The following is a 13,022-nucleotide window of genomic DNA, read 5'->3' as shown; positions in this document are numbered from 1 at the left end:
GGCTGCTCTGGAGTCTTGTAGCTCGTGTCACTTATCTTGTGTTATGGGACAATATGGTACACACTTCTTTGGTTCCCAGGCTGTGTCCTTGTTGTGTTAGGCAACCTGTCTGCCTTGAAGGCTGTGATCTTGTGTTATGGCATGCCCCCCCTTAATTCTCAGGCTGGGCCCAGCTGGTGGCCTTGTTGTGCTAGACAGCCCGTCTGTTTTCAGGGCGACATGGAACTGAGACCAAGGCCCCTGTGTGGCTAGTATTCTTAGTCCTGCCATGTACGAGGAAAGTGGGAACAGGAGGTCCTGCTCAGCTGGCATTCCCCGAAGCACAGAAGTGCTAACTGTAGCAAATGCTGCCATTCCCCCAATGAAAGAGACAGAAACAGGGCTTGAATGACCACTTGCTCTCTCACATCCAAAAGCATCCTGCTGAGCACTTCACCTGCACGTGCTCCCCAAGACTTTCCAGACCCACCACTCCATCCCAGCAGCTCTGGCCCCTACCTGATGGCCCCCAGCAAAGCCAGCCGGACAGTCTCTGGGTTCATGTGGTTGGGGTTCAGTGTGTTCAGGTAATTTGTATCTCGATATCGCAGGAAAGTTGCAGCTTGTCCAGACGGATCGATGATCAGGGGCCACCTGCATGAGTAGGAAAGGCAAAGGCCCCAGCCATTAGTCAGGATGGGGGATCCTAGAGATTTGGAGCTGGCAGGGAGCTCCAGAGGTCACATTTAGTCCAACCCCTGCCTGAGGCAGGATCAGCCCTGTCCAAACCAGCCCAGACAAACCTCGTGTCTGACCTCTGAGCAACATGACAGTCACCCCAGACACAGCACAAGATTTAACACCCTAATCAGCCACAGGTAAAGCAGGGGGACCATGGCAACCAATGCCCTGATGCTGTAAAGGTCATTAATAAACATTTGAGAGGTCCCAGGAAGAGGGCCACGCCCCCCGCTACAGAGGAAGGCAAAACCCTCCCAGTCCGTACCAATCTGACCATGGCATAAAATTCCTTCCTGACCCCAAACATGATGATCGTTCTGACCTGGATTGAAGAGGCAAAGCCAGAAACCTCTGGATTTAAGTCAAAATCCCCAACTGAAGCCAGCATTCAATGCCTCTGAGGAAGGCTTTAAAAAAACTTGCCATTTTTAGCAGTGGGGGCATGGAGGGAATTCCCTCCCAGGCCCATGGAACTACCAGCAAAGCCCACAAGCCTGGAAAATACCCATAAGTTGGACACCTCCAGTGCTGGAGAGTCCACAGACTTCTGTAGGCCTCACTATTCCACTGCCTCCCTGTTCTAACAGGGAAGAAATTTCTTCTGATTTCCAATCTAAATTTATTTTGCTGCAACTTCAAGCCATTGGTCCACATCCTCCCCACTGCAGCAAGAGAGAAAAGGAGTTCTCCCTCTTCTTTATGGCAGCCCTTCAAGCATTTGGCAACTGCTGTCATGTCCCACTTAAGCACTTTTTCCCTCAAGCTGAATGTTAGGGTGACAATATTTGGATCTTGGGGAGCACTGGATTTCCAGCTGAATGAAGGCTTTGCCTGTGGCCTAGCAGAGCTGCTGACCACAAGGCAGAATGATATCTAAGTCAGCCATTTGCTTATGCACATCTTAACTGTGTCAACCATTTTCAAGCGAGTCTGGGTGAGTTTGTGTGCTGTGAATGAGGTAAAGCTTTAGGAATGTGGAAGATGGTAGAACCTAGAACAGAAAAACAGACTGGAATGTGAAAAACAACACGTACTTAGTAACAGAATCCAAGATGAACATATGCAAAAAGGTGAATGATGATTGGTAAAGAAGGCTCCAGAAGCTTCCAGGTTTTGGTTAGTCTTCCCATTGACCAAAGAAGAGAAGTCAAGGTCTTAGAAATATGCTCATAGCAAAAAAACATGTAAATGAGTGAAATGCATAGGCAAGTCCATGTTAAAGTAGTAAGCAGTAAACAGAGGTGGGGCTTGAGATGGGAGGAAAAGTGGGTGGAACAGGAGGAGGGATGAAGGTGAAGTCAATGTTAATGAACCTAAACCAAAGTGTATAAACGTGGGAAAAAACTATTGTTCACTGCAGGTCCCCTAGTTCACGGGCTGCGTGTCTGAGAGGGACCCTTGTCCGAAGCTGTCTCCATTCTGAATAAAGCTGTTGCAAGCAATGTGTGCTGGTGTTTGCTCCCTGCTTGCCCTGTCTAATGAGTAACAGGATCCATGGACAATTGGATCGTCATCTCCCTAGTCGTTGGGTGCCACATGGAGTCAGGGTCTAACAGTGAACATGCCTAGCTCCTTCAGCTACTCCTTGCATGACCTGCTTTCCAAGCCCTTGATCATTTTTGTTACCTGCCTCTGGACCCTCTCTCACTTCTCCACATATTTTTAAAATGTGGAGCCCAGGACTGCACACAGTATTCAGATGAGGCCTGACCAGTGCCAACTAAAGAGGCACTATCACCCCCATGTCTTGCACCCTCATGCTTCTATTGACGCATCTAAAAACTGCATTCACCTTTTGAGCAGTTGCATCATACTGCACTCATACAGAGTCTGTGATCTACCAAGACTCCCAGATCCTTTTCTATAGTGCTGTGATCCAGCCAGGTGTCACTCGTTTTATATCTGTGTTTTTTATTATTCTTCTGGAGGTGGAGCACCTTGCACTTGACTTCAGGAAGGCCTTTAGACTTCAGGAAGGCCTTCGATATGGTATCCCACCCCATACTGGTGAACAAGTTAAGAGGCTGTGACTTGGATGATTACACAGTCCGGTGGGTGGCAAATTGGCTGGAGGGTCGCACCCAGAGAGTCGTAGTAGATGGGTCGGTATCGACCTGGAAGGGTGTGGGCAGTGGAGTCCCACAGGGCTCGGTCCTGGGACAGATACTCTTCAATGTCTTCATCAGCAACTTGGACAAGGGAGTGAAGTGTACTCTGTCCAAGTCTGCAGATGACATAAAGCTATGGGGAGAAGTGGACACGCCGGAGGGCAGGGATCAGCTGCAGGCAGACCTGGATAGGTTGGACAAGTGGGCAGAAAACAACAGGATGCAGTTCAACAAGGAGAAATGCAAAGTGCTGCACCTAGGGAAGAAAAATGTCCAGCACACCTACAGCCTAGGGAATGACCTGCTGGGTGGCACAGAGGTGGAAAGGGATGTTGGAGTCTTAGTGGACTCCAAGATGAACATGAGTCGGCAGTGTGATGGAGGCATCAGAAAAGCTAATGGCATTTTATCGTGCATCAGCAGATGCATGACGAACAGATCCAGGGAGGTGATACTTCCCCTCTATCGGGCGCTGGTCAGACCGCAGTTGGAGTACTGCGTGCAATTCTGGGCACCGCACTTCAAGAGAGATGGGGATAACCTGGAGAGGGTCCAGAGAAGGGCCACTCGTATGGTTAAGGGCCTGCAGACCAAGCCCTACAAGGAGAGACTAGAGAAACTGGACCTTTTCAGCCTCCGCAAGAGAAGGTTGAGAGGCGACCTTGTGGCTGCCTATAAGTTCATCACGGGGGCACAGAAGGGAATTGGTGAGGTTTTATTCCCCAAGGCGCCCCCGGGGGTTACAAGAAATAATGGCCACAAGCTAGCAGAGAACAGATTTAGACTGGACATTAGGAAGAACTTCTTCACAGTTGGAGTGGCCAAGATCTGGAACAGGCTCCCAAGGGAGGTGGTGCTCTCCCCTACCCTGGGGGTCTTCAAGAGGAGGTTAGATAGGCATCTAGCTGGGGTCATCTAGACCCAGCACTCTTTCCTGCCTATGCAGGGGGTCGGACTCGATGATCTATTGAGGTCCCTTCCGACCCTAACATCTATGAATCTATGAATGCTGAACTTCATCTTTTTAGCTGCAACCCAGCCTTACAATCTATTGAGATCCTTCTGAATTGTGCACTTTTCCTCCAATATTTTCACAAACCTTCCCAGTTTTGTGTTGTCTGCAAAATTGCTTCAGAAGCTTTCTATGCCAACATCCAAATAGTTAATAAACACACTGAACAACACTGAGTTCCCTGCAGGACACCACTCAAAACCTCCTGCCAATCCGACATGGATTAATTTAGAGTTATCCTTTGTTTATGGCTCCTGAGCCACTCGTCTATCCATTCTATAGTAGTTTTGTCCAGCCCACATTTCTCCAAATTGTTTTATGAGAGGGTCACATGGGACCTTGTCAAAAGCCCTGCTTAAGTGCAGATACACAATATCCACAGCCTTCCCTTTATCCACCCAAGTAGTTACTTCAAAGAAGGAGATCAGATTTGTTTCACACGATTTGTTTTTCATAAATCCCTGCTGTCCGCTTGTGATCAGCCTGTCCTCCTCCAGATGCCTGCAGATGGCCTTCCTTAGGATCTGCTCCAGTAACTTCCCAGGTATTAAGGCGAGGCTAACTGGCCTGTAGTTCCCCTGTAATTTCTTTTTGCCTTTCTTAAACAGGGGCACTGTATTGGCCCTTTTCCAGTCCTCTGGTACCTGGCCTGTCTTCCGTGACTTCATGAAGATCAGTGCCAAAGGCTGCAAGATCTCCTCTGCCAGTTTCTTCAGTACCTGGGACTGCAACTCATCAGGCCCTGACAACTTGAATTTACTCGGACCCATCAAACCACCCAACTCCAGTAGAAGAAACTAATGCCTCAAGTCAATGACAGCAAATATTTTCTACTGAGTGGCTGCTTTCAGGCCCTCTGGCAGCAGCAGGGAGATTATCCCTCCTAAAAATCTATTTCTTCTTTGAGTCAAAAATGAAACAAAACTACTCCAAATGTGTCACCCTTCTTTTAGGTTTCCCTTCTCTGTTTCTTCCTCTTCCTTCAGGTGATCTGGGCAGACACACTGATTTTATAGCTGACCAGAGCTGAGGCAGCTTCACTCACTCAATAAATAGCAATACTTTTAAAAAAGCCATAAGAGTGTCTTCTTCCCTGAGGGACATGACTGTGCACCAATGCCTTGCTTCATCAGGGACACCTAATGGCAGACTGACAATTGGTACCTCTGATCCTCAGAAGGTGTGTTGACAGCATCATTGTGGGGACATTTCTACTGGGCACCACTATCACAGAAAGAATGATGTCTAGATAGGCACAATCTCTTTCCAAGCTTACCTTCCATCCATGCAGATTTTCTCTCCCACATCCTTCAACAGTACATCATCAAGTTCTTGCACAGAGCACTTCAGCCCATGGAATTCACTCCCTGCCCCTGGCAATGAACAGAGAAAGCAATGAATAGCCCTCCCCATTCCCTACAAAAAACAGCATGAACAAAGTTGAACATTTTGCATTCCCATGGGAATTAGTGCAGACCCCATTCATAACAACTGCTACTGATTGTGCCACGTCCCTTTGGACAGGAGTCTGGCACCTAATAATTCCCTCAATCAAGAAAGCTTCCTTAATATTAACTCTACATTGCCCCCGCCTTAATTTCCACCCATTGCTCTCACTATATCATGTCAGTCTGCTTGAAAGAATTCTCCCTCTTCAATGTGTGCTCTTCAGAGATTTGTACACTGCTACCCTTCATACATGCATGTAAGGGCAGAAGGAACCAGCCTTCTTTATAATACAGCCCAGAGAACCTCAGCAAAGTAGGCTGAGATTGGATATTGGGAAAACTTCTTTATTGTGAAACCAGTGAAGCGGTAGCATAGACTGCCTAGAAAAGTTGTGGAATCTCCCTCATTATAGGTTTTCAAGAAGAGGTTGGGTAAGTGTTGGGCAGGGAGGACTAAGGAGTAACAATGCTTGGAGTGTGCTGTGAGCAACAACAGTTGGAAGCCCAGGAGACCACTCCACATGCATCTCTTGAAGATCATAAGGAGAGCTCTAGAGTGCCAAGCAGGTAGAAACTGGAGAGGACCATGCTCAGCAGCATACAAATGAAGGAGAGCTCCAATAACTAGCTTGGTTATGAAAAAGAACTGAAAAGCTGGAACAAGTTTATGGAAGGGATGACAGAAAAGGGAGCCCTGGCTCTCCAGTCAGGGGGTGAAATGTGTGGAGCTGTGTCTGTGCCTCCCAGTTGCAGTGTAGAGTGGAGAGTGCTTCTGGCTTCGCTGGTAGCCACATGGGGCCAGGAAGAAATTTTTTAAGCTCCATTTGCTACTGGTGTTCCAGGAGGGTTTTTTTATCACCTTCTTCAGAAGCACTGAGTGTTGGCTGGGGCTTTTGACTGGGATGTGCCAATGCCCCTACTAGGACTTAAGCCCAGAGATTTCTGTCTACAGGGTCTTGACTCTCCACTCAGGGTCAGACTGACTGCCACATTTGGGGTCAGGAAGGAATTTTACCCCATGGTCAGGTTGACAAACTGGGGGTTTTAATTTTGGCTGTAGCAGAGAGCTTGATCTTCTTCCTTGGATTTCAAGTGCATTTTACCCAATTACTTCCTTTTCTTGCAATGACAGAACATTGGCAGTACTTTTACCCCCTGCTTCCCCCTGTGGCAAGTTAGGTGTTCCTGCTGTTTTCTGGCACCGTGCCTGACAGTTGCACGAGGGCTGTTTGGGCAGTTTTGTTTGGAAAAGGCAAGGCATACACTTGTATAGGAGACGGTTTAGGTGGGGATGGTCCTACCTTGAGCAGGGAGTTGAACTAGATGCCCTCGTGATGTCCCTTCCAAACCAATGTTTCTAAGATTATATCACTCTTACCTCAACACCAGTACCTTGAAGCTGAATTAAAGCATTATCTTCTGATACAATGTGGAGTCCTGATTTAAAGACCCCAAATTACAAAAACGCCATCATGTCCCTTAGAAAGCTGCTCCAAGTGATAATTAAGCTCATTGTTAAAAATCTGCACCTTTATTTCCATAGATTCATAGACATTAGGGCTGAAAGGGACCTCAGAAGATCATCGAGTCCAGCCCCCTGCCCCAGAGGCAGGAAGTCAGCAGGGGTCATAGGATCCCAGCAAGATAAACATCCAGATGTCTCTTGAAGGCATTCAAAGTAGGTGCTTGAACCACCTCCGGCGGCAGTCTATTCCAAAGCTTGGGGGCTCAGACAGTAAAGAAGTTCTTCCTCATGTCCAGCCTGAAACAGTCATGGAGGAGTTTGTGACTGTTCGATCTTGTCATCACTTGGGGCGCTCTGGTGAACCAACATTCCCTCAGATCCTGGTGAAGACCCCTGATAAATTTATAGGTGGCCATCAGATCACCCCTGAGCCTGTGCTTTTCCAGGCTGAAGAGCCCCAGGGCTCTCAGTCTGTCGTTGTAAGGTCTGCTTTCCTGACCTCTGATCATGTGCGTGGTTCTCCTTGGCACTCTCTCAAGTTTCTCCACATCCTCTTTGAATTGTGGAGCCCAAAACTGGACGCAGTACTACAGCTGCAGCCTCACCAAGGCTGAGTACAGCAGGAGAATGACATCCTAAGATTTGCTTGAGAAACATCTATGGATGCAAGCCAGCGTTCTGCTCGCTTTACTAGCCGCAGCATCACACTGAAGGCTCAAGTTCATCTTGTGGTCAATCATGACCCCCAAGTCCCTTTCATCCGTAGTACCAGCCAGCGTAGCACTGCCAAGCCTATAAGGATGCTGCAGGTTTTTCCTCCCAAGGTGGAGAACCTTGCATTTATCAGTGTTAAACACCATCAGGTTCTCGTCTGCCCACCTCATGAGCCTGTCAAGATCTGCCTGGATCACCCTCCTGTCCTCAGGTGTGGATGCTTTGCCCCAGAGTTTGGTGTTGTCAGCGAACTTGGCGAGTCCGCTTCTGACACCAATGTCTACATCATTAATGAAGATGTTAAATAGTATAGGCCCTAGGACAGAGCCTTGAGGGACCCCACTGGTCACAGTCAAGATATAGGACATCAATCTCTTCTCCCTTGTCCAGGTGATAGGTCACCTGGTTGTAAAAGGAAATAAGATTGGTCAAGCAGGACCTACCCACAACAAACCCATGCTGGCTATCCCTCAGGATGTTGCCGTCAGCTAGTCTGCTAAGGATGGCCTCTTTGATAATCTTTTCCAAGACCTTCCCAGGGATAGAAGTCAGGCTGATGGGCCTGTAGTTAGCCGGATCCACTTTCCTCCCTTTCTTGAAGACAGGCACCACACTGGCCTTCTTCCAATCTTTGGGCACTTCACCAGAGCACCAGGAGTTCTTGAAGATCTGTGCCAGGGGCTGGGCTATGATGCTGGCCAGCTTCTTGAGTACCCTGGGGTGAAAACTGTCAGGGCCGGCTGACTTGAAGGTATCCAGCCTCTCAAGGTGTTCCTTCACAAGGTCAGCACTGATGGAGGGTAAGGAATCTCCCTCACCCGGGCCTCCCTGTCCCGTAATGGGCAGGGGCATCTCATGGGACTGGTGAAAAACTGACGCAAAGTGCCCATTTAGCAAATTGTCTTTTCCTGAGCATCGGTTGTCAGTTGTCCAGTCTGGTTTAGTAGGGGTCCAGTGTTGCCCTTGCTTTTCCTCCAGCTCCCCACATATCTAAAAAAGGACTTTTTCTTGTCCTTGATACTTGTAGCTAGTTGGAGTTCCATTGCAGCCTTGGCTTTCCTGGTTCACTCCCTGCAGGTCTGGACCAGTGCAGAGTATTCCTCCTTGGAGGTGGATCCAGTCCTCCATCCTTTGTAGGTCTGTCTTTTTAGACGCAGGAGGTCCGCTAGTTCCCTGCAGAGCCCAGGGGGCTTTCATAAAGCGCTGCTTGACCTGGTACTGGCAACAGGGGATGACCTAATCAGCAACCTAACGATCGAAGGGAAGCTGGGTGACAGTGACCACGAGGTGACCACCTTCACCATCCACCATAAAACTGGCAAGTCAGTCAGCAATACAGAAGTCCTCGACTTCAGGAAAGCTGACTTAGACAAGCTAAGGAGGCTTGTCAGTGAGGCCCTAAAGGGCCACAACCCAAAGGGGAGGGGAGTTCAGGACGAGTGGTTGCTCCTCAAGGGAGCAATCCTGGATGTGCAAGCAAAGTCTATCCCATCTCGGAGGAAAGGCAGCAAAAAGGCATAGCAGCCCCCTTGGCTCTGCAGGGAACTCTGTAGGTCTTGCTTGACCAATCTTATTTCCTTTTACAACCAGATTCCCATTTAATTTGGTACATTTTCAACTTTCAGTTACTTACTTTTCTCCAACTTGAGTTCTTAGTTTTCCCCTGTGATTCAGAGAGGTTTTCTACCTTATAAAATCTGCCCCTTTATTTGATTGGGGGCTTAATCAGGTGGCTTGTCATGACCCTTCTCCATAGGACCGAGTAAGGTTCATCTTGAAGAGCTGACTCTTGTACCTGGTGTGAGCAGCACAATACAAAACTTGGCACGTGACTGATAAATGAGGGGGCCATGCATTCCTTATCTATGGAAGTTGTTATCCAAAGAAGGGTAACTGTCTAATATGGTGAATAATGTAGGGCCCCTTTCTCTTGTGCCAAGCGAGAAGTCTCAGATTCCACAGTTCACGGATGAAGTCCAGTATACTGGATAATACACACGGCTAGAGGAAGGTGGGTCTTCAGGAGACATTTAAGAGAGGATGGTGCTTTATGGGCTCATGAAGGGCAGTGGCAATAATGCATGCATGAGGTTGTGCACTGCTTCAACAAGGTGGACAGGGGGCCTGACTACTGATGGACGACAGGCAACTGTCATGTCTCTAAAATGTGTTGTCTCTTACTACCAGCATCGCCTCCATCTTCCCTGACAATACTTTGGTCAGATGTATTTTATTTACAAATTTTATGAAATGTTTCTGAAATCTTCATGACAGCGTTGTCTGTGGCTGCAGCATCACTGACAAGCCTTGGTATTACAGCCCAGTGTCTCACTGCCTCTCCTAGAAGTCATGTGAATAAGAATAGGAGATAGGACTAACTCTCTTGTTTGTCTCCAAAAAGTGATGGTGAGGAAAAGAAGTGAGAGACCTGGCTGTGAGGAAGAAGTAAAGCAAGGTGTATACTACTCTGCTCTCTCCTGCTAAGCCTCAAGGGCATCAAAAGCTGCTGCTGACAGAATGCTGATGGCATAAATGCTTGTTCTCAGTAACTAACTATAAGGAAACAACTACCCTCTAGCACCATCTCTATGGTAAACCCAGGAAAGAGCTGGATTGGAAAGGGTCTAGCTCACTACTACCTGCTGGTCAGCATGTCACAAATAAACTGCACCAAAGTTGTAAAGACTGTGAAGAGAAGACTTTTTCAATTGCATACAAACCAAGGCAAGGAATGTGGGTTAACAAGGAAGAAGAAAATCTCAGATGAAGAGAAATCTGTGTAATTAGCATTCACTGAAAGTTGGTGGAATAATCTGTACAACTGGAATATTAAAAACACTAGTTTTAACTGGTAAGGAAGAAGAGAATGGTTAAAAGATGTGTGGGAGTGGCACTATTAAAAGACACTATTTTGTGTTTTACAGTTCTTGATAACTCAGAACCACAGGATCTTGAATGCATGTGACTCAATGTGCTAAATAACAAAGGCCAAGAGGGTGTAGCAGCATGGGTCTGTGCAGACAGGAAGAATAGGTCCACAAAGGCCTGTGATGTGTGAGAAGAAAAAAAATGTTGTAATGAAGGACCTTAATTTGGGAGAGGCACTGGGAAGGGCTCTCACAGCCAGCAGAAAATCGTTATTAAGGTGCATAAAAATTAGAAATTATGATCACTTTCCAGCACAGAAGTATTGGACCCAAAATAACTACTTTTGCCTCATGTGAGACAGAGTTGAATTACCAGAAAAATCACTGGACTGGAAGTTGGAAGCTGCATAGAAACTGTGACTGTGACTTGATTAACATTCAGTACAGTCAAACAGAAGCTAATTATAACCATACTCGCTGCTTCAAAAAGAGTTAATTTCCCAAAGCTAATAAAAACTATAAGTGAAACAGATTGAAAGAAAAAAAGAATTGGAAAAAAATGTGAATATATATTGGGAGTATTTTAAAAAGTTTATTAGATGGTCAAAAAGCCACAATTCCAAAATCAAGGAAGAGGATTAATCTCACAAAAAAAAAAAAAATCCATTTAGGCTCAGTGACAAAGTGATAGCAGTGATTAATATTTTAAAACATATAAACAAAGGGAAACAAAAGGAAACAAACAAATTAAGAGATGGAAACTGCAGAAAACTGTTAAAGGAGGCTCAAGACTAAGTGAAACGTGATGATTGAAAGAATTTAGGACAGAACTTAGGACAGAACCTTAGGAGTTTTTAAAAGAATATTAAACAAGAGAGACATTACTAGATAGAGATGGTATAATGTAGGAAAGGAAGAAATGTTCAATAAATATTTCTATGCTGTACTTGGAAAGAAACAAGATGATGTACTCATATCATGAGGATAATGAAGTATTTTGCAGTCTCTTAATAACCCAGTAGGAAGAGTTCAATTGTTGTAACACTGGGTTTTTTTCTATTTCCCCTCTGACTGTTGCTATGTAGATTTATGCCAATTTTGCACTGTGGAATAAAAGCCTTCCTTTCTGCAGCTACTGGCTCCATATAAATCTCTAACTCTCCTGAGTATTTGAATTTTCTCAGAAGAATCTGCTTTCTCTTTTGCTTCTGCCTTGCTATAACTTTTACCTCTAGCTGTTGTCTTAATCTCTTAACAGCAGGCGTTGGCAATCTACTATTAGATTCAGCCCACAAAGCCATTTAATTTGGTCTCTGGTGGGGTGTTAACCCATGTGGTCAGGGAAATGGTGGATGTAGAGGAACTGGAGACATCCAGAGATGAGAGATAAAAATGATAAATGGTTGGAAAGAGCCATGTGAGGAAAGGCAATGGAACTATACATTTGGAAAGAAGGGGAGTAAGAGGAGGACATGATAGCACCCTTCAAACATATGAAAGGCTGCCATAAAGAAGATGGAGAAATATTGTTCTCTCTTGCCACAGAGGAAAGGAGGTGAGAAAATGGGTGCAAGCTGCAGCAAAACAAACTTACAAAAAATCTCAGGAGAACCTTCCAGACAGTCAGAACCACAGGACAATGGAACCAGCTGCCTCGAGAACATGCAGAATCTCTTTTCTTGGAGATTTTTGAGACGAGACTGTAGAGGCATCTTCCCGAGATTGATTAGGAATAGTGAAACCTACACCTGAGCAGGGGGTTAGACTAGATGGCCATTCCAACTCCACAGACCTATACCTGCCTTAGTTCCCCCAGATGTTTAGTCTACATGGATCCCACTCATGGTGTGCAAGCATGCATGAATCACTTGAGGAGCACCATCCCATTGGGGCAGCATGTAGCTTGCATTAGCTCATGTGTCAAACAGTGTCAGGTAGTCTCAACTACCTCTTAGGTCCCTCATATCTCCTAAGGTAGTGAGATGGAACACAGTTCTGCCTTCCTGCTAACTTACAGCACCTTTCCTTCAACATAATTTACCATCTCTTTCTAGCCATCTAATCAATAACTAAAATAGTGAGCACAGAGCATGTTTAGAGCTTCTTGTGTCCAACTGACAGTCTTGGCTTTTCTTTTCAAGCCTGAGTCCCAGTTTGTTGCAAAAGCTTCTTCGTACCTGGGAAAAAAATTCTGATCTCACATAGTTGGAGCTAAGAGAACCTACACAGATAAAGACTTGAATAACTTTAAACTTGCCCAGATCCTGAATGAAGACCCTTCCTACCAAACCTAAGTCAGTCAGCTCATGACCAATGGCTACGCCTACCTTCCAGGGTCTGTTCTCGCAACCTGAGTCTGGTCAGAGACAGTTTCTCTTCTGCTTTCTCAGCAGCCAGGCGTAGAGTCTCCACCAACTCTTCAGCATCATGAATTACCTACAATAGAGAAAGCCAGAAAAAAACAAGTGTTTTGTAGTCACAGATATACAGGCACAGAAGCACAGAAATATGGAGCTGGAAGGGACCTCAAGGGGCCAACCCCCTCCAGTGAGGTAGAATGAATATACCTACACTACCTCCAATACACACTGCTCTAACCTCCACACACACACCCCCCCCCCTGCCCCCAAATGAATTAAAACAAGAACATCAATGCCATTTACTGGATCAGGTCATAGGTCCATAGAT

General features: G+C 46.2%; 1 protein-coding gene across 1 annotated transcript in view; it reads right to left on the bottom strand.

The window, feature by feature from the left end:
- Positions 1–13,022, bottom strand: part of IQANK1 (IQ motif and ankyrin repeat containing 1) — a 95,849-nt gene that overhangs the window by 6,110 nt on the left and 76,717 nt on the right. The window contains exons 11-13 of the mRNA XM_014602043.3: positions 12,662–12,770; positions 5,117–5,213; positions 499–633 (exon numbers count right to left, since the gene is read on the bottom strand). Of these exons, the coding sequence (XP_014457529.2) occupies positions 499–633; positions 5,117–5,213; positions 12,662–12,770 (341 nt within the window). The remainder of the gene's footprint in view (positions 1–498; positions 634–5,116; positions 5,214–12,661; positions 12,771–13,022) is intronic.

This window comes from Alligator mississippiensis, chromosome 3 (genome assembly GCF_030867095.1).
Source record: "Alligator mississippiensis isolate rAllMis1 chromosome 3, rAllMis1, whole genome shotgun sequence".
Classification (NCBI taxonomy): Eukaryota; Metazoa; Chordata; order Crocodylia; family Alligatoridae; genus Alligator; species Alligator mississippiensis.
The sequence above is the reverse complement of the archived record's forward strand: the minus strand, read 5'-3'. Positions and strand labels throughout refer to the sequence as shown.